Raw genomic sequence first — 22,962 nt, 5'->3', positions numbered from 1 at the left:
GCTCCGTCCTGTCTATGAGGCGCCGAACTCTCCTAGCATTAGTGTGCGAGACTGAGTGTGTTCACTCCGCTCCACGCTGACCTAAATTTTTTTTTAAATAATCAAATGTCTCTGTGTCACACGACGCAACGAATCGATTATGAAATTCGTTCCCAATGCTTTTAGTAATCTATTTTTGGCAATTTAATCGATTCGTTGTTGCAGCCCTAGATGCGATGCCTGCTTTGGTCATGTTACAAATCTCTGGGTTTCTGAACATGAATTTTAAACTCTCAAAAACAGGAATGTATATAAATGTATCATTTACAGGCACCTGGCAATAAGTAGCCGTTCCTTTGTCCCGTCTACTATCATACTTGACACACTAAAACTATTTCAACAGGTTCAACAATTCCCTATTTTTCAGTAAAGTATCGATTTCTTTTAGAATCTGTTATTGAAAGAAGCAAAGGGGGTTTTCAAACCATTTAAACGACCTCTGACTTTAAAGAATCGTTCACAGGAAAAGCAGAGACTACGCTGTGCTGAATCTCAGAGTGTATCTCAGTTACCAATTCGATGATACTACTGTACATTAGTGAAAGCACCACTTCCTTGTGAAGCGGATTTCACTTAGCACCACAAATGAACTACCGACACCAGGCTTTTTCCGAGACGAGTCTGCAGTTTATTGACAGAGGACAGACCTTTAACACACGCCTTCAGATTCGATGTGATTCATCGTGAACTTCTCAAGTCATACGCTGCTCTGCCTTTTTTCCTTTTTTTTTTTTTTTTAACAACACAATAATGTTTTATACCACTATTTACATAGTAAATAAAATTAAATGATAAACTTAATCAACAATACATTAATATACTTTAATATCTTGGCCAATATATTTCAACTTGTCAAATCGTATAGTGGTTGTTTTTCTGATTTTGTTTCACATACCTGCAGTTTATTGACAGAGCACAGACAATTAACACACACACCTTCAGATTCGATGCAGAATAAAAGACATTAGCATCATCCTGCTGAACAGTAACTGTGTTTCTCATACACAGATTCGTCTATAAACATACATTCTGACTTTAAAACAAGTTTCTTATATTTACTGCACTCAATGTAATTTATCTGCAGACTTAATCAACCAAAAATAATTAAATAAGAGAGAACACTCATTAGAACGAAAAAAAAACCCGCTCAATTTTGGCGCAGGCGGGAACAAGAAACGAACATGTGCGTTTATAAAACTCTGAATATACATCAAAATCACCAACGGATCAATACAAGTTCACTCATTCCAGTTTCATAACTACCCTATAATTCATACTTAACTCAAACTCCAATTTCTAAAGCACATTTTTATTCTTAACATACCTGACTCTTCGTGATGGGAAGTTTGAATCATTTTAGTGACTCGGTTCTTTGAATCTCGCTCATCAAAATGAACTAATCTTTTTTTTTTTTTTTTTGAGTCATTTAGTTCATTTCGTTCTTTTGATCAGAAATAAAATAAAATGTTACATTTTCAATAAACAGACGTCTACATACACACATTTTGGCTATAGTTCCAGTAATTAAAATATTACAATGAGGACATATTATAATAAAAATCATCTCTTCCAGTCTGAGTCGTTTGTTCTTTTGAATCTATTGCACCGCATAGCGTCTATGGGGGTCACGTGACAAAAAACCGAACGACTCGGACTAGATGAGTCATTGAGGTTTGCGCATACGCGCCCAGTATCAAAATGGACGAATCACTCCCCGAGACGATGGAACGTATGAAAGGTAAAAAGGCCAAGAAACTTTTTGGAATAATAAGAGAATTTGGTTTATTAGAAAAAAAGAATAAAAAGACCCTTTTTCATTTGTATTCAGTTTTTTTTTTTTCTCTGTAATATATATTTTTTATTATTATTTCCTTGCTTTTCTATGCTTTTTTGTGTGTAATTAACGTGTGCCTTGTTTTTTGATCAACGTTTACACAACTTTATGATGCTATTATAAATGTATATCTTGTCTTATGTTTTTGTTCAATAAAAAAAAAAAAAAAAAAATTGTTCAAAAAGAACGAATCATCCATGAACGACCCATCACTACTGACTCTCTCCAGTCACAGGCTGTATACTAAAAAACAATAGTAGGCTACCTAATTTTCTCCTGTTCCACAAGGTAAACAAATAAAGATTATACACTAAAAATAAAATAATATAGACATACAGTGGTGTGAAAAACTTTTTGCCCCCTTCCTGCTTCCTTATTCTTTTGCATGTTTGTCACACTTAAATGTTTCTGATCATCAAACACATTTAACTATTAGTCAAAGATAACACAAGTAAACACAAAATGCAGTTTTTAAATGATGGTTTTTATTATTTAGGGAGAAAAAAAATCCAAACCTACATGGCCCTGTGTGAAAAAGTAATTGCCCCCTGAACCTAATAACTGGTTGAGCCACCCTTAGCAGCAATAACTGCGATCAAGCATTTGCGATAACTTGCAACGAGTCTTTTACAGCGCTCTGGAGGAATTTTGGCCCACTCATCTTTGCAGAATTGTTGTAATTCAGCTTTATTTGAGGGTTTTCTAGCATGAACCGCCTTTTTAAGGTCATGCCACAATATCTCAATAGGATTCAGGTCAGGACTTTGACTAGGCCACTCCAAAGTCTTCATTTTGTTTTTCTTCAGCCATTCAGAGGTGGATTTGCTGGTGTGTTTTGGGTCATTGTCCTGCTGCAGCACCCAAGATCGCTTCAGCTTGAGTTGACGAACAGATGGCAGGACATTCTCCTTCAGGATTTTTTGGTAGACAGTAGAATTCATGGTTCCATCTATCACAGCAAGCCTTCCAGGCCCGAAGCAGCAAAACAACCCCAGACCATCACACTACCACCACCATATTTTACTGTTGGTATGATGTTCTTTTTCTGAAATGCTGTGTTACTTTTACGCCAGATGTAACGGGACACGCACCTTCCAAAACGTTTAACTTTTGTCTCGTCGGTTCACAAGGTATTTTCCCAAAAGTCTTGGCAATCATTGAGATGTTTTTTTAGCCAAATTGAGACGAGCCTTAATGTTCTTTTTGCTTAAAAGTGGTTTGCGCCTTGGAAATCTGCCATGCAGGCCGTTTTTGCCCAGTCTCTTTCTTATGGTGGAGTCATGAACACTGACCTTAATTGAGGCAAGTGAGGCCTGCAGTTCTTTAGATGTTGTCCTGGGGTCTTTTGTGGCCTCTCGGATGAGTTGTCTCTGCGCTCTTGGGGTAATTTTGGTCGGCCGGCCACTCCCGGAAAGGTTCACCACTGTTCCATGTTTTTGCCATTTGTGGATAATGTATCTCACTGTGGTTCGCTGTGGAGTCCCAAAGCTTTAGAAATGGCTTTATAACCTTTACCAGACTAATAGATCTCAATTACTTTTGTTCTCATTTGTTCCTGAATTTCTTTGGATCTTGGCACGATGTCTAGCTTTTGAGGTGCTTTTGGTCTACTTCTCTGTGTCAGGTAGCTCCTATTTAAGTGATTTCTTGATTGAAACAGGTGTGGCAGTAATCAGGCCTGGGGGTGACTACAGAAATTGAACTCAGGTGTGATAAACCACAGTTAAGTTATTTTTTAACAAGGGGGGCAATCACTTTTTCACACAGGGCCATGTAGATTTGGAGTATTTTTTCTCCCTTAATAACGTAAACCTTCATTTAAAAACTGCATTTTGTGTTCAATTATGTCATCTTTGACTAATAGTTAACGGTTTTTGATGAGCAGAAACATTTAAGTGTGACAAACATGCAAAAGAATAAGAAAAGTGATGCAGATCTAGCTGAAAGCGAAACGCCATCAAATTCTAATGAAGCAAACCATTATGACGGCCATTACTAGGTTGTAGACCACATTACAGTATGTATGTATGTATGTATACCTGTCTGACCCATCCTGGTGCCCCGCTTCTGGTTGGAGATCCCATCACATGGATGCCCCGTGTGTCTCTCTGGGATGCGTCTGGTGTCTGGGGATGATTCTCTCTACCTAGAAGATGGTTCTGGCCTCGACTAGTGTTGGCAACTGTTTCTCTCTAGACTTGACAGTTCGATAGTTCAGGACTGGAACTTCCTACAAGTTTACCTAAGTCTTCAATAACTACCTGGACTCCATATTAACATCAATTAACATTAGCTATTATAGCTGAACTGCCTCAAACCCTACACACTGAATAAATGCAGATCATTTACTGCTTTCTGTTTCACCCAAATGAGGATGGGTTCCCTGTTGAGTCTGGTTCCTCTCAAGGTTTCTTCTTATTACCATCTCAGAGAGTTTTTCCTTGCCACTGTCGCCCTCGGCTTGCTCACCAGGGACGATCTGACCATTTTGATTCATACACATTCACATTTCATACAAACTTAAATAATTCTTTTGATTGTGTAAAGCTGCTTTGCGACAATGACAATTGCTAAAAGCGCTATACAAATAAAATTGAATTGAATTGAATGTATGTTTCCCTTTTAAGAGTTGCCGCCCCCCATGTGTGCGTGTGCACTGCAGAGGTGTGTGTGTGTGTGTGTGTGTGTGAGAAGGAGAGAACGAAGTATAAGCTCAGGTGTGCTGCTTCTCCCCCCCGAAACACTCTATACCTTTACTCTTTTCTTTACTTTTACTTTATGTTTTGTATTATAATTTTGTGACACTGAAAGAACCAATACAAGTTTTGTGCTGAGCGTTGTTCTCGGCTCTGAGTTCTTTTTTTCCCCCTCGGCTATCCGGCGCAAAGTGTCACATCATACTTAAGCGAAGAAAAGGCAACAGCTTATCATGCAAAGGTGTTCCCTTCAGTTATAAACAACTAGTTTGAGATTTATATCCGCTTGTCTTTTTTGAACTATACTAGAATCCCCCCCCCCCCCACCCACCCCCGCTGTTAAAAAATGTAACACCTAACTTTTAAGTAAATTTTTAATGAGCTACTTTTTACTTTTACTTGAGTAGATTTTTATAAGGGTAACTTTACTTGTACTTCAGTAAAAATTCCCAGAAGTAACAGTACTTTTACTTGAGTACAAAAATGTATTACTCTTTCCACCTCTGTCTAATACAGACTCATCACATAGTACATGGTGTCTCTGATGTATTGTCTTTGAAAAATAAATGTCTATTTTTATTCACAGTGCTTTCACAGATGTATTGGGATGGATGACTAGTGTCTAAATATTTTCTAAATCCAAAATAAGTGCTAAATTGTTTCATGCATGTTTCTTGGCCACAAATCAACTTGAATTTTACAGTGGAATAAAAGGCATGCTTCTACCTTAAATGTGAAATAACTGACTGACTAGATGCATATAATGCTTTGCATTTAAAGCAAGACGGCATTCTCAGCTGCTTTACAAATATTAGTCATTCAGTAGTTTAGCGCAAAGCACTTTTATTCTTGGAGACTCGCTCGTCATGCCTACATCAATATTGTAGATGGTTGTAAAGAAACAAGAAAGCATTACATTAATCAATTAGGCCTATAAAAACATGGAATCTACATTTTACAGTTTACACACATCATTACCTTATGATACACAACAAGGTGATCAGCAGCACTGATTTTGGCAGCTTTTTTGCCTCCCGGTTGAGGTGGAAGGAGATGAATGAGCAAAAGCAGAGTGGCCAAGTCACTGTCCCATTCTGACAATAACAAAGATGAATTAATAAATTAGCCTTAACCCATCATATAAATTTGTTGCTACATAGGTCTAAAAAAATTCTAAAATCTTTGTTTCTGATATAATAATAAGGTAATAGTATACGGAAATACAACTTACTGCAATGGTCTTTACCGATTGTCTGTTTTCTTGCTGATGAGATAAGGGAGATTGCTGATGGTTTTAATGGTAAGTATAACATTTACATTTACATTACATTTAGGCATTTAGCAGATGCTCTTATCCAGAGCGACTTACATTTTTATCTTATTATACGTCTGAGCAGTTGAGGGTTAAGGGCCTTGCTCAAGGGCCCAACAGTGGCAACTTGGTGGTTGTGGGATTTGAACCTGGGATCTTCCGAACCGTAGTCCAATGCCTTAACCACTGAGCTACCCCTGGACATAACAATGTCTGCTGGTATATGATTGATTCTATTGGTGGGTGGAATAAGGAATTTTGTAATAGTTTCACTGGAAAAAGTTAATGGTTCATAATGGTATTTAATAGAAACCATTAGAATTTCTGTTATGGTTTATATATTAGGCTTTTATTGTGTTATTTTATTATATTATATTAAGGTAGCCCCAAGCATAGCAAGCATCATAAGCAAGAAGGCTAACAAACCTAAGAGTTAACGTTATACCACTAATGAACATAATGAGATGAATACCTTAATCATACAGAGAGAACATTGTTACAAACCTTTATCTTTTGCCCGTTTCTCCTCATCTTCTTTTCTTTTTTTCCTAAATTGGGCACCTGACAGCTTTGGCCTTTTTCTCTCCATCGCTGTGTTTACTTTGTAATCGACGATTCGACAATCAACAGATTTCCCCCAATGCTGTCACTCACGACCAAAAGTCAAGACTAAACCAATTCACCTCCACATCATAATTGTTTTTTATTACCTATTTTTATTTGCCATTTCAAACAATTATATAAATGAAAAAAGTGCTAATTATTGGTCTGTGTTTATAATATTTTGAATGCAATGTGCGTTATTTGTAAGAAAGTCAGGTGTCACTGACATAATTTAGCCCCCCTCCTTGTCCGCTTCATTTGGGAGAGGTGAACTGTACTCTGTACAACTGTACAACACCCAGGCCCGTAGCCAGGGGGGGTTCGGGTGGTTCAAACGACCCCCCCCCCCCCCCTACTGCCAAAGGTCCAGAATTTTTTTGTTATTATTAATATATATATATTTTTTGAGACAGATTAAAATTGTTGGGCATTATTTAAAATAACACTTTATTACAAAACTATTTTTTTTACAAAAAAAACCCGCGACATGTGACAAGTCTGCGCAGCAACTGATGTTTTTTAAATCTGTGAGGCGGGATCCAGCGGTGTATAATATGGGTCAGAAAAAGCAGGAGAGACGGAAGAGAAAGCAGGCAGCAGCATTATCGCAGAATATTAAACATATGTTCAAAAAGACTGCCAAACAGACAGGGGCGTCGCACCCGTGGGGGATGTGGGTGTTTTAACACCCATACTTTTCCCGGTGAGAGGGTTCAACATCCAGACTTTTTCTACAGTTTTCCCGCAGTTTTGAACAAACACCTTCGCATTCGCTCCTCCGTTTCTCTGGCCGCTCTGTGTCTACACTCGCTTCAGCTCTCCTCTCCCCTCCCTCTCAAACATGACACCGGCTGATGATTGGCTGTTCTGCCTTAAGTCCCGCCTCTCTTGGTGTGTTAGATTTATCGGTCAGCTCGTGCAGAGGAGGCGGGGACTTATGGTTGTTATTGTGACCGAGCATTCGTGCCGGGTTCGCTTACACACTTTGCAATATAAAAAAATAATAAAGACGAGAGCACACAAAATCCTTGTCAACTGTTTATTCTCCTTTTTCTAATGAAACTTCGCGACACTCTAAAACAGGACGTGCGCATGCGCCTTTCTTGCCCTTCTACGGCAAGCCCCGAGGGGATAAAACCTCACACACACACATATGCACCTCATGAGCGCCTGTGCATCTAACCTTAGCACAATATAACAAAATCAAATTAGGTCTGTTACATACGTCCCCCCCTCACAAAATAAACGTCCCCGTTTATGTACCCAAACATAGTCAGGAACAGTAGCATCAGTGAACAATATGACACTAAAAGTACAGAACACATTTCAACTGGCTTTTTTTTTTTTTTTTTTTTTGAAACAACAGCAACATAGCAAATAGTGACTAATCCGAAAATTATCCTTTTAATAAAGAACAAAATCCTTCAAATGGTCAGGAGGCCTATGAATTCTCCCAGTCCTACTCACACTAGGCTCAGATTCTCTTACTGAACAATGTAAGTCAGACAAAGAAGTAGTACCTGTCCGGGGAGAGACAGATTGGGCTCCACTAGAAACTCCCGTCCCCAGGGGAATCGACACACGCTGCAAGTCCGGAACATGAGACGGTGTCCGGATTCGTGAAACAGGTAATGTGTATGGCCGCAACCTATTATAATGCACGACCTGTGCCTGTCCCCCAATGTCCAAGCCCCGGGCGAGGACCTCTCCTCCTCCGCCACCACCCGTCTTCGAGATCTCAACCCGAAACCGCTTCGCTCCTCTCCGTGAGACGGCACACGACGCGCTGGTCATCGGAGACTCCATTGTCCGGCACGTGCGTGCTACCACAGCTAAAGGTAAGGCGTACACGCGCTGTTTACCTGGTGCACGTGTTCTTGATGTTGCTGCACAGGTGCCTGCGGCCCTGAAGAAGAACATTCGAGCTGTGGTTCTCCATGCTGGCACCAACGACATCAGGCTGAGGCAGACGGAGATCCTAAAGAAGGACTTCAGGAGCCTGGTTGAGAAGGTCCGCAGCACATCACCCACGACAAAGATCGTCGTATCTGGACCACTTCCGACATTTCAGAGAGGAATCGAGAGGTTCAGTAGATTATTTGCCTTCAATGAATGGTTACAATCTTGGTGTCAACAACAGAGATTACCCTTTGTTGATAACTGGAATGTTTTCTGGGAGCGTCCTAGGCTCTACCGCACAGATGGCCTGCACCCTAGCAGAGCTGGAGCAGCGGTCCTCTCTGACAACATCTCCAGGACATTACGAACCATCTGACTTGCGGTAAGTCATACCTCAGATTCTTTAGATATCTGCCACAATACAACCCACCATACTAATAGACGCACACACATAGCTTGTACTATAGAAACTGTGTCTATTCCCCGATTAGTGAGAAAAAAGAATAAATTCGTTAAATCCAGCCGAAACAATCTGGTAACCATTAAACCAGAAAAAGCCCAAATAAGTAATCGAAGTCTACCTCTAAAGTTTGGACTTCTCAACATTAGATCCCTTACGCTAAACCAACCGTCTGCTAGCTGCATAGAGTCGTCACTCAGGGTTCACTCTATTGAGACTGTGTCTGTTCCCCGAGCTAAAAACAAATTTAGAAAGACTCAGAAAGTCTGTTTTAGTAATTTAATTAGCATAAAGACCACAAACTTGGATCAGACTGAATGCGCAGCCGGCACCTCTGATCTGAAGCTAGGACTGTTAAATATTAGATCTCTCGCATCTAAAGCAGTTATAGTTAATGAAATTATCACAGATCAGGAGTTTGATATACTCTGTTTAACAGAAACCTGGATTAAACAGGACGAGTATGTAGCTCTAAATGAAGCTAGTCCTCCTGGATACAGCTACATACACCAGCCTCGGTTAACTGGTAGAGGAGGAGGCGTCGCAGTTATTCACAATGATAATTTGACTATTGTACAAAAACACGGACACAAATTTAATTCATTTGAAATTCTTTATAGTAACATAAGTGTATTTAACTATATTAAGTCAGCTCAGTCGATCCCGCTAATTGTCATTTACAGACCTCCAGGGCCGTACTCGGAATTTCTTAGTGAATTTGCAGATTTCCTCTCAAACCTAGTCATTTCTGTAGACAAAGTGTTAATTGCTGGGGATTTTAATATTCATTTTGAAAACCCAGAAGACCCTTTGAGAACTGCATTTATGTCTATACTGGACTCGGTAGGAGTAAATCAGTGTGTAGTAGGACCCACTCATAAAGCAGGTCACACTTTAGATTTAATAATATTATTTGGATTAAGTATAAGAAATTTATTCACAATACCACTATCTGAAGTTATCTCAGATCACTATCTTGTCTCATTGCAAGTGTGTCACAATAATAATGTACACACAGCGCCGCGCTACCGTATGAAACGTACATTCACATCAACTACCAAACAGAGTTTTATCAGTAATCTCCCAGAGTTCCCAACTTCGATTAGATCACCGTCTGACCCCACAGAACTCGATCAGGCGACTGAATATTTGGAGTCGACATTTCGCTATACCCTAGATAATGTAGCTCCAGTCAAAAGAAAAATTATTAGAGATAAAAAACTTGCTCCCTGGTATAACGATTACACGCGCACTTTAAAACAGACCGCTCGGAAATTAGAACGTAAATGGCGTCAAACTAAATTACTAGTATTTCAAATAGCATGGAAGGAGAGCATCCTGAACTATAGAAAAGCTCTTAGTGTAGCTAGATCAACATATTTCTCCACTCTTATAGAAGAAAATAAAAATAATCCTAGATTCTTATTTAATGCTGTAGCCAAATTAACCAGAAATAAGACCACTGCAGAAATCTCCACAACAACATCATGCAATAGTGAGGACTTCATGAACTTTTTTAATAATAAAATTGTAAATATTAGGCATAAAATTGAGGTTTTGAAACCGAACAATGTAATTGATGCAGATGTTAATCTAGCCATGTCAGACCAGAACCTAGAATACTTTACTCCCCTTGAAGAGAATGAACTAATTTCACTCATCTCTTCTTCAAATTCATCAACCTGTATATTAGATCCTGTACCGACACATTTTCTTAAACAGATAGTACCAGCAATAATAGAACCCCTGTTGAGAATAATTAATTCTTCACTCAGCATTGGATATGTTCCAAAATCTTTTAAATTAGCAGTTATCAAACCAATAATTAAGAAACCTGACCTCGACCCCTGTCAGCTGTCCAGTTACAGACCAATATCAAACCTCCCCTTTATCTCTAAGATCCTGGAAAAGATAGTAGCGGAGCAGCTATGCTCATATATACATAGGAATGGCATACATGAACTGTATCAGTCAGGATTTAGGCCTCATCACAGTACAGAGACGGCGCTCGTTAAAGTAGTAAACGACATTCTATTGGCCTCTGATCAGGGTTGTGTAACTATGCTTGTATTACTTGACCTCAGTGCAGCTTTTGACACTGTTGATCACGCTATTCTTCTTCACAGATTAGAAAATGTAGTGGGAATTAAGGGTACAGCCCTCTCCTGGCTCAGATCCTATCTGACCCATCGTTATCAGTATGTAGACTTAAATGGTGATTATTCTGCATGTTCTCTAGTGGAGTTTGGCGTTCCGCAGGGTTCAGTTTTAGGTCCACTGCTTTTTTCCCTTTACATGCTTCCTCTGGGCAACATAATCCGTAAGCATGGTATTAGTTTTCATTGTTATGCTGATGATACACAGTTATATGTCTCAGCAAAACCTGATGAGAAAAAACAGCTTACTAAAATTGAGCAATGTGTGCAGGACATAAGAAATTGGATGCTAACTAACTTCCTTCTGCTAAATCCGGATAAGACAGAAGTTCTAGTCATAGGACCGCATACAGCTAGGAGTAAAATTTTAGATCATACCGTAACTTTAGATGGCCTTTCTGTTCCATCAAATGCAACAGTGAAAGACCTTGGTGTGATTATTGATTCCAGCCTTTCATTTGAAGCACATGTAGATAATATTACCAGGATAGCATTCTTTCACCTCAGAAATATTGCCAGAATAAGAAATTTATTGTCGCTAAACGACGCAGAAAAACTAGTTCATGCTTTTATCACCTCTAGGTTGGACTATTGTAATGCCTTACTGTCTGGTTGTTCAGCTAGATGCATAAATAAGCTTCAGCTAGTCCAGAATGCAGCAGCGAGAGTCCTCACCAGAACCAGAAGATATGAGCACATCACCCCTATCTTATCTTCACTCCATTGGCTCCCTGTGAAATTTCGCATTGATTTTAAAATACTACTTTTGACATATAAAGCATTAAATGGTCTCGCGCCGCAGTACCTGAGCGAACTGCTAGTGTCTTACGATCCGCCACGCCTACTTCGATCAAAGGATGCAGGCTGCTTGTCAGTACCGCGTATTATGAAAAATACAGCTGGGGGCAGAGCTTTTTCTTACAAAGCCCCAAAGTTATGGAATAGTCTTCCAAATAGTGTTCGGGACTCAGACACAGTCTCAGTGTTTAAGTCCAGGCTAAAAACCTATTTATTTAGCCGAGCATTTTTATAAATAGATTTGCCATAGGTAAAGGAGCAGATCTGGGGGACTCATGGACGTAGAGTATTTTGGTGAACTGGTATGTTTGGATGCTGTCTTCCTCACTCTAATTGATCACTCAGGTTTGCTGACGGTGAGGTGATTGTTTGCTTTACATGTCAGGAAGCCCTCATGTTTGTGTTTCCTTCTGGCTCTCCCTTTTAGTTATGCTGTCATAGTTAGTCCTGCCGGAGTCTCTGCTTGCACGCTACAGTTAATATACATTCACATTATACATTGTGTGACTGTGACCATACCTAACTGCCATCTCTCCTCTTCTTCTCTTTGCCCCCCTCTTTCTTTTTCCTCTCTCCTCCTGTCCCCCCCTTTCACTCTTTCTCTCTCTCTCTGTCGAGCTACACATGTCGTTCCTGAGCTGCCAGTGATCCAGACTCCCTCTGCCCTCCGGACCTGTCTGACCCATCCTGGTGCCCCGCTTCTGGCTGAAGATCTCGTCACATGGATGCCCCGTGTGTCTCTCTGGGATGCGTCTGGTGTCTGGGAATGATTCTCTCTACCTAGAAAATGGTTCTGGCCTTGACTGGTGTTGGCAACTGTTTCTCTGGGGACTTGACAGTTCGATAGTTCATGACTGGAACTTCTTACAAGTCTACCTGGGTCTTCAATAACTACCTGGACTCCATATTAACATCAATTAACATCAGCTATTTTAGCTGAACTGCCTCCCACCCTACACACTGTATATATGCAGATCATTTACTGCTTTTTGTTTCACCCAAATGAGGATGGGTTCCCTGTTGAGTCTGGTTCCTCTCAAGGTTTCTTCCTCTTACCATCTCAGGGAGTTTTTCCTTGCCACTGTCGCCCTCGGCTTGCTCACCTGGGACAAACTGACCATTTTGATTCATACAAATTCACATTTCATACAAACCTAAATAATTCTTTTGACTATGTAAAGCTGCTTTGCGGCAATGAAAATTGCTAAAAGCGCTATACAAATAAAATTGAATTGAATTGAATTTACAATCCGATAGGTCAGTCCCACTTCACCACATGAGTCCATAACTCGCACAATCTCGTAAGGTCCCTTCCAATGAGGTGCCAGTTTCATGCGGCTCTCCACTGGGTTGTGAAGCCACACCATAGCACCCACCCTATAAGGCTGGTGACGCAAGCCAACATCATGGTACAGTTTCTGATGGTCGTGCGCCGCCTCAATGTGCATCCGTGCACCACTGAAGGCAGAATCCAATTTTGTCAGCAGTGAAGAAACAAATTCAGCATGCGATACCGACATCTGAGAGTCAAGAACACGAGTGGGCACCAGTACATCAGCGGGAACACGTGCTTCCCGACCATGGGTCAAGAAGAAAGGTGTGAAATGAGTGCTGGAGTGAGTCGTCGTGTTATAGGCGAATGCCACATGTTTTACATACTCGTCCCATTCTCCACTATAAGTCAACAGTGTCTTAGCTAGTTGATCAATCAGAGTCCGATTAAAACGTTCAATCATGCCATCTGACTGAGGATGGTAGGGCGTGGTGCGAGTCTTCTTAATAGACAGGAGACGGCAGAGGATCTGAACCACTTCAGCCTCAAACTGACGACCCTGGTCTGAGTGCAAAGTCTCTGGAACACCATGAAGCAGAACATAGTCCTCGAAGAGACAATGTGCTACTGTTTGTGCTGTCTGATTAGGCAGGGGATATAAATTGACAAATTTTGTGAAATAGTCTTCAACAACCAGCACATACCGATTTCCTTTCGAAGTCACGGGCAGCTCTAAGATGTCCATAGCCACCCTTTCAAATGGCCGTACTGCCTGGGATCCACCCATCGGTGCACGTTGGGCTGGAACAGGACTGCGCCGTGTCTGGCATGCCTTGCACTGCTCACACCAGTTCTTAATGTCCCTGTACATGGAAGGCCAATAACAAAATTGCCTCGCCCGTTCCCACACGCGCTCTGAAGAGAAATGGGCAGCAGCTGGTGCTCCATGCAACTGCAAAAGTATGTCAGGAATCAGCACGGAGGGGACAACTATTTGGATTACAGGTTTATTTGTCAGGGGGCAGCAAACTAAGCGGCACAACAGTCCATCAAGGATAGAAAGACGGTCGAATTCAGTCCAAAGCTTCCGTAAACACTGTGAAGTCACTTGTATCTTTCTCCTGGGAGGTCTTTGGGCGTGTGTCACCCAGCTCAACGCAGTTTTAATGTCAGGGTCAGCAGCTTGCATAGCCCTGATATCTGATAAACTGCACGACAATACATTAATATGAGACATGCTCTCAGAATTTTCAAGCGAGTTCTCCCCAGTCATGTTGCCAGTGGAATCTTTGACTTCAGAGGAATGTGTAATGTCTGTCTGATTAGAACTCACCACATTTACTTGAAATGCCCTCCCAATTTCGTTCTGCGCCACATTCGTGTCAAGTGTCTCAGGGCGGCGAGAAAGCGCATCCGCGTTCTTGTGATGTCGGCCATCCTTGTGAACAATGACCCAATTCAACGGATCGAGCTCCAGTATCCACCTCGCTCTTCTCCCCGTTGGGTCATCATCAACTGACATTCGCCGAAGAGCTAAGAGTGGACGATGGTCTGTGATAATGGTAAATGAGGAAAGTCCAATGTAGTGCTTAAATTCCCTTACTGCCCACACAATCGCCCACAACTCACGATCAAAAGTGGACCAGCGTTTCTGTGTAGAATTAAGTGCTCGGCTGGCATATGACACCACATGTTCACGTCCATCTCTGTCCTGCGCGAGAACTGCACCAACTGCCAAGTTGGAGGCATCAGTATAGATTTTAAATGGCACCCTGAAGTCGGGTAATATCACGACAGGCTCAGATGATAACACATTTTTCAGGTGATGGAATGATTGATCACATGTATCGTTCCATATGAAGGGCACATTTTTACCAACGAGTTGGTTCAGTGGCGCAGCAAGCTTTGAAAAGTCCCTGACAAAACGTCTATAATAAGAACACAGTCCCACAAAGGCTCTCACCTCCGACGGAGAACGAGGAACCGGCCAGTTCAAAACTTTGTCAGTGTTCTTAGGGTCGGGCTGAAGACCCTTACAAGAAACTACATGGCCCAGGAAAACTACGTGATCCCTGGCAAGGTGGCACTTTCGTGGGTTCAGTTTCAAACCTGCAGACTGGATCCTCAAAAACACCTCTTTAAGGCTTGACATGTGTTCCTCAAAGGTTTTATTGTAAATCAAAATATCATCAAGGTATACCATGCAGATGTGCCATGGGAGCCCTCTAAGGACAAGCTCCATCAAACGTTGAAAAGTAGCCGGAGCGTTGGAAAGGCCCATCGGCATAGATCTCCACTGATATAGGCCCTGTCCCGTTGTAAAAGCCGTCTTTTCCCTATCCTCCTCTGCAACTTCCACCTGCCAGTATCCATTAGAAAAGTCTAATGTGCTGAACCAGGCAGCGCCTGCCAGCGCGTCCAAGGTGTCATCGACTCTGGGCAGTGGATGAGAGTCCTTAATAGTCACACTGTTCAAACGTCTGTAGTCCACACAAAAACGCCATGCGCCACACTTTTTTTTCACCAGGACAACTGGCGATGCCCAGGGACTACAGCTTTCCTCGATCACACCATCCGCAAGCAAATCAGCTACTTGTCTTTCTATTTCAGATCGTTTATCAGGAGATGTACGATGAGCACGCAGTTTAATTGGAGCCTGTTCGCCAGTTCTTATGTGATGTTTCACTAGCTTACACTTTCCAGCATTCTGTTTGGAGGAGCTGAAAATGTCATGAAGTTCACACAGCATGGCATACAATGAAGCCCTCTCCGAGTCAGAAATAGGGGACTCGTTCAGTGATATAGGAGGCACCGCAGTGGACGAAGTCACCGCAGCTACATCAACCGGGGCATGAAACAGTTGAATATCCGATTCCTCAACGGAGTATAACTCACCCAGGTGCATTCCTTGTTTTAATGAAATGTCATGTCCAGTAGGGTTCAAAATTCGTGCCTTCGTTAGTCCATTGTGAACTCCTGCCAGCGTATGCGCTACTATTAAATTAGAAGATGCTGCCACATTAGGTTCCAGATATCCAACAAAGTCACCTGTCACATGAGCCGCATTGGGTAGACATACTTTAACTGGCACCACTGTCTCACTGAGGGGCGGTAGATTTGTCGTGGTCGCCAGTGACACATTGCAACATGTCGGAACAAATTCAGTACTGTTAAGCAGAGGAACTGTGATGTCCCACAATTGGAGTTTAGCATGGCTGAGGTCCAGTAATGCGTGATTCTTCAACAGAAAATCCCAGCCCAGCAGCACAGTCTGTGTAGTTTCTCTCAGCACATGGAAAACATGCTGCCATGACTCAGTTCCTAGCTGGAATGTTACGGTGATAGTACCCAGTGTATCCAGCATTTGTCCATTCACTGTATGTGCAGAAACATAGTCCTTTCTCAGTGGGCGATTACGAAGTGTAGGGATTGACATACGAAAATCTGCACTCATAAGGGACACACTGGAGCCAGAATCGACTAACATCCGAACCTCCACACCTTCAATCACTCCTTTTACATACGACACTAACAGCTCCTGATCAGTCTCAGAACTGAACTCATTGTCTTTTAGCACAGAATTACAGTCATCTTCATTATCAGTATAAAGGCCCATAGGAAAGATAGCTGGCGTTTGGGCCGCAACATCAGCTACAGTCCGTTTTCCGGCTGATAGTGGCGCTCTTCTCTGCCAGGTGACCTGAAATGCACTCCCCTTTTTCTTGAAGCATCCTCATAGCTGTTCCATCTGCGGGGGCCGGGACTCGGGCTGCGTCTTGTAGAAGACAAAGGAGGGTGTGATTCTTTATAATTACGCACATCCATACCTGACGCGTGCTCATCCCTGTGCTGAAACTTCCTCTCAGGTGAGCGGCCTCTCCAAGCACCATCAAAGACGCGTGACTGACACCCTCGACCTCCGCAGGCACACTGACACCTTCCATTAAACTGGGAGCGGCCTTCATCCCACTCATCCCTTGCTCTAGAACTCACTCTGGCCTTCAGTTTCTGATTCTCATCACCCAAGCGCCTCAATTCCATTCTCATATCCCTCATTTCCTCAGTCAATCGATCCATTGCTCTGTGTAGTCCTCCATTATCAGTCACAGAGTAAACAGCAGCCACAGCTCCTACATCACTAGTACTCCCTGCAGCACTACCAGTCATGTAATCAGTCTTTATTGCATCTCTAGCATTCTCACACCGACCTGCAATTATCACAGCCTCCTCCAAATCCGTTGCTCCTTGTTCATGACATTTAGCTCTGAGCATAGGATCCAAACCAGCAAGGAAACGACGAAATCTTTCCTCCCTCTGGGCTCTTTCGCCGTATTCAGGAAAAGCCTCGTCCACCAGCCTACTGATTTCTGCCGCATACACTTCCAAACTTTCCCCCAGAGCACGAGGTCGGGCTGATAGGCTGGCTCTGAAGCGATCCATAAATTGCCGTTGACCAAAAGCTTCCTTAAGCCGTTCTTTGGCCGCTGTATAATCCGCCTGAACAGTATGAGCAAGGCTGTCCCACAAAAGAAATGCCGCGTTAGTCAGCCGTGTCGGTAAAATCCGTGCTAGTTCATAATTATAGGATGCAGTGTCATCTCCCTCTGTAAGCGCTTTCACAGCGACCTCGAATTGCCGTGCCCAACATAAAAAACTCTGCTTCTCGTTACCGGAAAACGGCGGCGGCAACTCAATCCTCACGTGTCTGTTAATCTTATCGCGGTCCCTTCTTGAAAATAATTCGTTCTCTTCCTTACACCACATGATGGCCGCGCCCACGTTAACTCGCGCGTGCTAACTCCGCTAAGAACTTTCAACTATAAACTAACTAGTTAAACACCCGCCGTCACACAGACTTACGTAAACGCTAATAAAACAAAACTGCTGCCACCAATGTGACCGAGCATTCGTGCCGGGTTCGCTTACACACTTTGCAATATAACAAAATAATAAAGACGAGAGCACACAAAATTCTTGTCAACTGTTTATTCTCCTTTTTCTAAAGAAACTTCGCGACACTCTAAAACAGGACGTGCGCATGCGCCTTTCTTGCCCTTCTACGGCAAGCCCCGAGGGGATAAAACCTCACACACACACATATGCACCTCATGAGCGCCTGTGCATCTAACCTTAGCACAATATAACAAAATCAAATTAGGTCTGTTACATTATGATTATTTACATCTCCGTTTTCCAGCTACTTTGAATGTTTATGCTTTTGAGGTTTTTAAATAAGCTTGATATATGTTTGGGAACATGTTCTGTTTATGTTTTGTTGACATGTCGAATGTTTTTTGTATTATATTTCGTTTTTTAGACTAATGGTAATTGCTAATTGGGATAGTGTTCAGTAGCTAACCTGGCTAAATTCGGTTATGTGTGTGGCATCAATGCATAAAGTAACTGTGATGAAGAAGGCAGGAAATTGACGAGGAGGGACAAATTGACAATGTTAAGCAATGTATTTATGGGTTTATTGCCAGTGCAATAGATTTTGATATTTTAAGCATTGTTTGTTCATTAGCTGACTTGCTAGTTGTGTTTGATTGGATCTGTTGAGGAGAAAAAAGTGAGAAATAATGTCAGTTTGCATAGCTGTTGACTATTGAAGAATATTATTTTAATGTGTATATTATTTTAATGTTTAAAAACAGTAAATTGTTAAATTATTTATATTATTATATTTTTGTTTATATTATTATTATTATTTAGAAATGCTTTTTGTGATGACTTTTTTTTTTTTTTATCTTTATTTATATCTTCAAAATGTATCAGTCCCAGTCCTGTCAGACCCATGTAGCAGTCCCAGTCCTGTCAGACCCATGCCACTATCAAGCTTACCACTGTCCTTTTGTCACGCAGTATCATTAAGATGCAGAAAAGAAAGAGGCAGGAGAAGATTGACACCTTTTTCAAGAGAAATGCTGTAAGTAAAGTTGAGAGATAAAGGTTAAAAAATGCTGACATTAAACAACAGTAGCCTATTACCATTAGTGCTGTTTGCATTTATTTCATTGTATTACTTTTCAATATTCACTGACCCAAACTCGCCTTAACAGTGTTGCTGTGTGCCGTGTACATAAAGACAAGCTGGACAGGGGAAACAGAGAAAAGGTTGCTGAGCAGTTTGTCTCTTGTAAGGAGAGCAGAAAGAGCACTTCTGGTTCTTTTAACATTAGGAGATATAGTTGGTCATATATTATTTGGTCAGTTGTTGTTGTTGGTTGCATTTATATATGTACATAGTTGTTTTTATTTTTGTTCTGAATATACAGTATGTTGTTTTTATGAAATGTCTGTATATTTCGAGTAACAAAATAATTTCTCCCTAAGATTATTAAAGCATTTCTGATTCTAAATCTTTAGCAAGTCTAGCAAGTGTGTTCTGAGTGTGTTTTTTAGTATCACTCTAGTATCACTATCACTCATTTAAATAGAAAGCTTTTTATATCTTGTATGTTAATACCTTTTGTACCCTTCTGTCATTGTATTCATCATTTATATTAACAAATGAACCACATTCATCCCCCACACTTTTGAAAAGCTTGCTACACCCCTGTATGGTTGGCACCGCTTTGTGCTTTATGCAACATTCATTTAAATGAAATGCAACATTTCTTTACATTAACACCCAATTTGGCCATAAGAACTTTAATGTTGCCATAGAGCCAGATGCCATATTCGGCATATATTTTTAAAAAGGTCTTTATACATGTTTTGCAGCTGCTGCTAGACTGATGTCAGCAGCTTTTTAAAATGTTTTAAAATAAATTTAGTGTTAAGTCTAACCCCAACTGACACGGGTTATTTTATTGTTGAATTTATACTTTGGTTTGTTAGGTTGAGTAACATGGTGTTTATGGAAGAATAAGAGAAAACTTTTTAGACTGCAGGTAAATACAATGTTTTACTAATCTGAGCCTGTATTCAAAGCTTATTCAAAGCAAAATTCTTAGAATTATTACATTTTCTTAGAATTTACCCTCACATTTAGGACAATTTTAGTAAAAATAAAAATGTTTCACAAAACATCTTGGCCCTAAAAACAGCTCCTAAGGTAAAAATTAAGAGTAGAGGGGAGGACTTTATAAGAGGCTTGGGTTTCTAAAGCAGAGGACAAAATGGCAGAAAGAGGGAATGTTCTCCAAACACTGAACGTAAAGCTAAAAGTAAACACTGCTCTCCCATCCAATTTGGTTTTCTTATTCTTTGACTTCCTTACACCTCTCTCAGATTGTTGGCTATATACTATTCAAAAGTGCAACTTAAGTAGACTCTCCTGCAATCATGTAGATTGGTAAAATGTAAGCCATTTTGCTCCCATCAATCTGAAATAGATCACAAGTAATAAAATCAGTATGATAAATGTAAGAACTTAAATATAGTAACTATTGTGTGGAAATTGGTTGCTTCAAAAGTGGCATACATCAAGATTTGGCTGTTTTAATTATCTTAAAGATATTTAGCTTATAACAGAAACTATACATAAAGTACCCTGTATTCATGGTTTTATTTCTATATGTGTGCATACTGTATGTATGGCCGGTTGTGCGGCTTGGGGCTGACCCAGGACATGCTGAAGGGATTCTATATCTTGGCAGGAGTGAGAGCAGTTAGGGATCCCCCAGGAGGAACTGGAAGAAGCTGCTGGTGAAAGGCATGTCTGAGGATCTCTGCTTCTCCTGCTACCCCCAGGATCCTGAATTGAACTAAGCAGTGTAGAGAATGGATGGATAGATTGGTGTACATATCTCATTTGCTTTACACATTTTATTTACACAGTATATAGTTGAGCTTCAAATGTTTCTTGGTCTTGAGTATTTGTCCTAACAGCAACATGGAGTCATTTAGAGTCGCAGTAAGCGAGAGAATGATGGATGAGCTTTAAATCCTGTGTGTGTGTGTGTGTGTGTCCTAACAGCTGAGTGCACAGACAGCAGTGGAGGACAGTGAGAGGATCTTTACTGAGCTGATCAGCTCCATGGAGAAAAAGCGCTCGGAGGTGACGGAGCTGATCAGAGCTCAGGAGAAGACTGAACTGAGTCGAGCTGAACAAATCCTGGAGCAACTGGAGCAGGAGATTGCTGATCTTCAGAGGAGACTCACTGAGCTGGAGCAGCTTTCACACACACACGATCACATCCAGTTCCTCCAGGTAACACACACACACACACACACACACACACACACACACACACACCTGTCTGTATAGTCACATGTATATTTCTCCTCCTTTCTCCTTCTCCATGATGTTTTTCTTTCTCTCTGTAGAGTCTCCAGTCTCTCAGTGTCTCTTCTGGACGTGTGGACTCACCCAGCATCACTGTCAATCAACATCTCTCATTTGATGGAGTGAGGAAATCTCTCTCCGATCTGAAAAAGAGACTCGAGGAATTCTGCCAGGAGGAGTTCATCAAAATCCCTCGACATGGTGAGAGAAATTGTCCTGCTCTGAAATCTTTACTTTCACAAACTGTAGGACTTTAAACTGTTTCTGTCTTTTACAGCAGCTGATTTTTCCGTCTCCATTTTGTTTCTGTGTCTCCACAGCTGCAGCTGTTCAGATGATTTTACCCTCAGAACCAAAGAGCAGAGAAGATTTTCTGTACTGTACGTGTAACACACACACACACACACACACACACACACACACACCACACACACACCACACACACACCACACACACACCACACACACACACACACACACACACACCACACACACACACACAAACAAACACACACACACACACCACACACACACACACACACACACACACACACACACACACACACACACACACACATGTATCCTGTGATTAATATCTAACATGTTCACATTTTTCATGTGTTTAGATTTCTGTGATCTGACTCTGGATCCCAACACAGTAAATTATAAACTCATTCTGTCTGAGAAGAACAGAGCGGTGACGTACAGTAAGACAAAGCAGACGTACTCTGATCATCCAGAGAGATTTGACTCCTGGTGTCAGGTGTTGAGTAAGGAGAGTGTGTGTGGACGCTGTTACTGGGAGGTGGAGTGGAGCAGTGAGGGATGCGTGTTAATATCAGTCTCATATAAAGACATCAGCAGGAAAGGGCAGGGTAATGAGTGTCTGTTTGGAGGCAACAATCAGTCCTGGAGTCTGTGGTGTTCTTCTTCTCCTTCTCTCACTTTCTATCACAACAACATTAGGACTGATCTCAGAGCTCCATCATCCTCCAGAATAGGAGTGTATGTGGATCACAGTGCAGGAACTCTGTCCTTCTACAGCGTCTCTGACACGATGAAGCTCCTCCACAGAGTCCACACCACATTCACTCAGCCTCTGTACGCTGGATTCTGGCTCAGCTCTGGATCAACTGTGAGATTTTGTGATCCAGAATAAAATGCTCCTGGTTTCTTCTTTCCATATGAATCTTACTGAAATAAAGGTTTAATATGAAATGTTCACTAATACTGTTCTCTTCTTTCCTCTGTCTTTTTGGACATTTGGATGATGTAATTGTGACTATTATAAAACAAAACAACATGTGTGGAACCAGAGTGTGTGTCCACAGTAGCAGTGGATGTGTGTGTGCAGTTTGCTGCAGTGGTTTGGACATTTACACATTTCTGTTTATTGTGGGATTTTTGGAATTGGCATGAGTGCTCTGAAGATTCTCAGTGCGTCCAGGATGGATTATAAAATGTTACAGATCCCTAACTAGTGCACTACATGCTGTTATAACACACATAATCACCAGAGGAGGCTGTAAAAAAGTGTAAAATATCACTGCTGAGGGAGATACACTGTGAGTTTACACAGGGTCTTTACTGTAATCTTCACATCCTATATTAGATTTGTATTTTACAGTTAACACAACAGCACATTTAATTAACTCGTCTCTTC

At 41.3% G+C, this 22,962-nt stretch overlaps 1 protein-coding gene across 1 annotated transcript in view; it reads left to right on the top strand.

Annotated features, from left to right (window-relative positions):
- LOC128508444 (E3 ubiquitin-protein ligase TRIM16-like) overlaps window positions 1-22,527 on the top strand; it is a 131,922-nt gene extending 109,395 nt beyond the window's left edge. Inside the window, exon 6 of the mRNA XM_053479797.1 lies at window positions 21,926-22,527. Coding sequence (XP_053335772.1) covers window positions 21,926-22,458 — 533 coding nt within the window. The 3' untranslated portion in view covers window positions 22,459-22,527. The remainder of the gene's footprint in view (window positions 1-21,925) is intronic.
- Window positions 22,528-22,962: the final 435 nt, after the last annotated feature.

This window comes from Clarias gariepinus, chromosome 2 (assembly GCF_024256425.1).
Source record: "Clarias gariepinus isolate MV-2021 ecotype Netherlands chromosome 2, CGAR_prim_01v2, whole genome shotgun sequence".
Lineage (NCBI taxonomy): Eukaryota > Metazoa > Chordata > Actinopteri > Siluriformes > Clariidae > Clarias > Clarias gariepinus.
The sequence above is the reverse complement of the archived record's forward strand: the minus strand, read 5'-3'. Positions and strand labels throughout refer to the sequence as shown.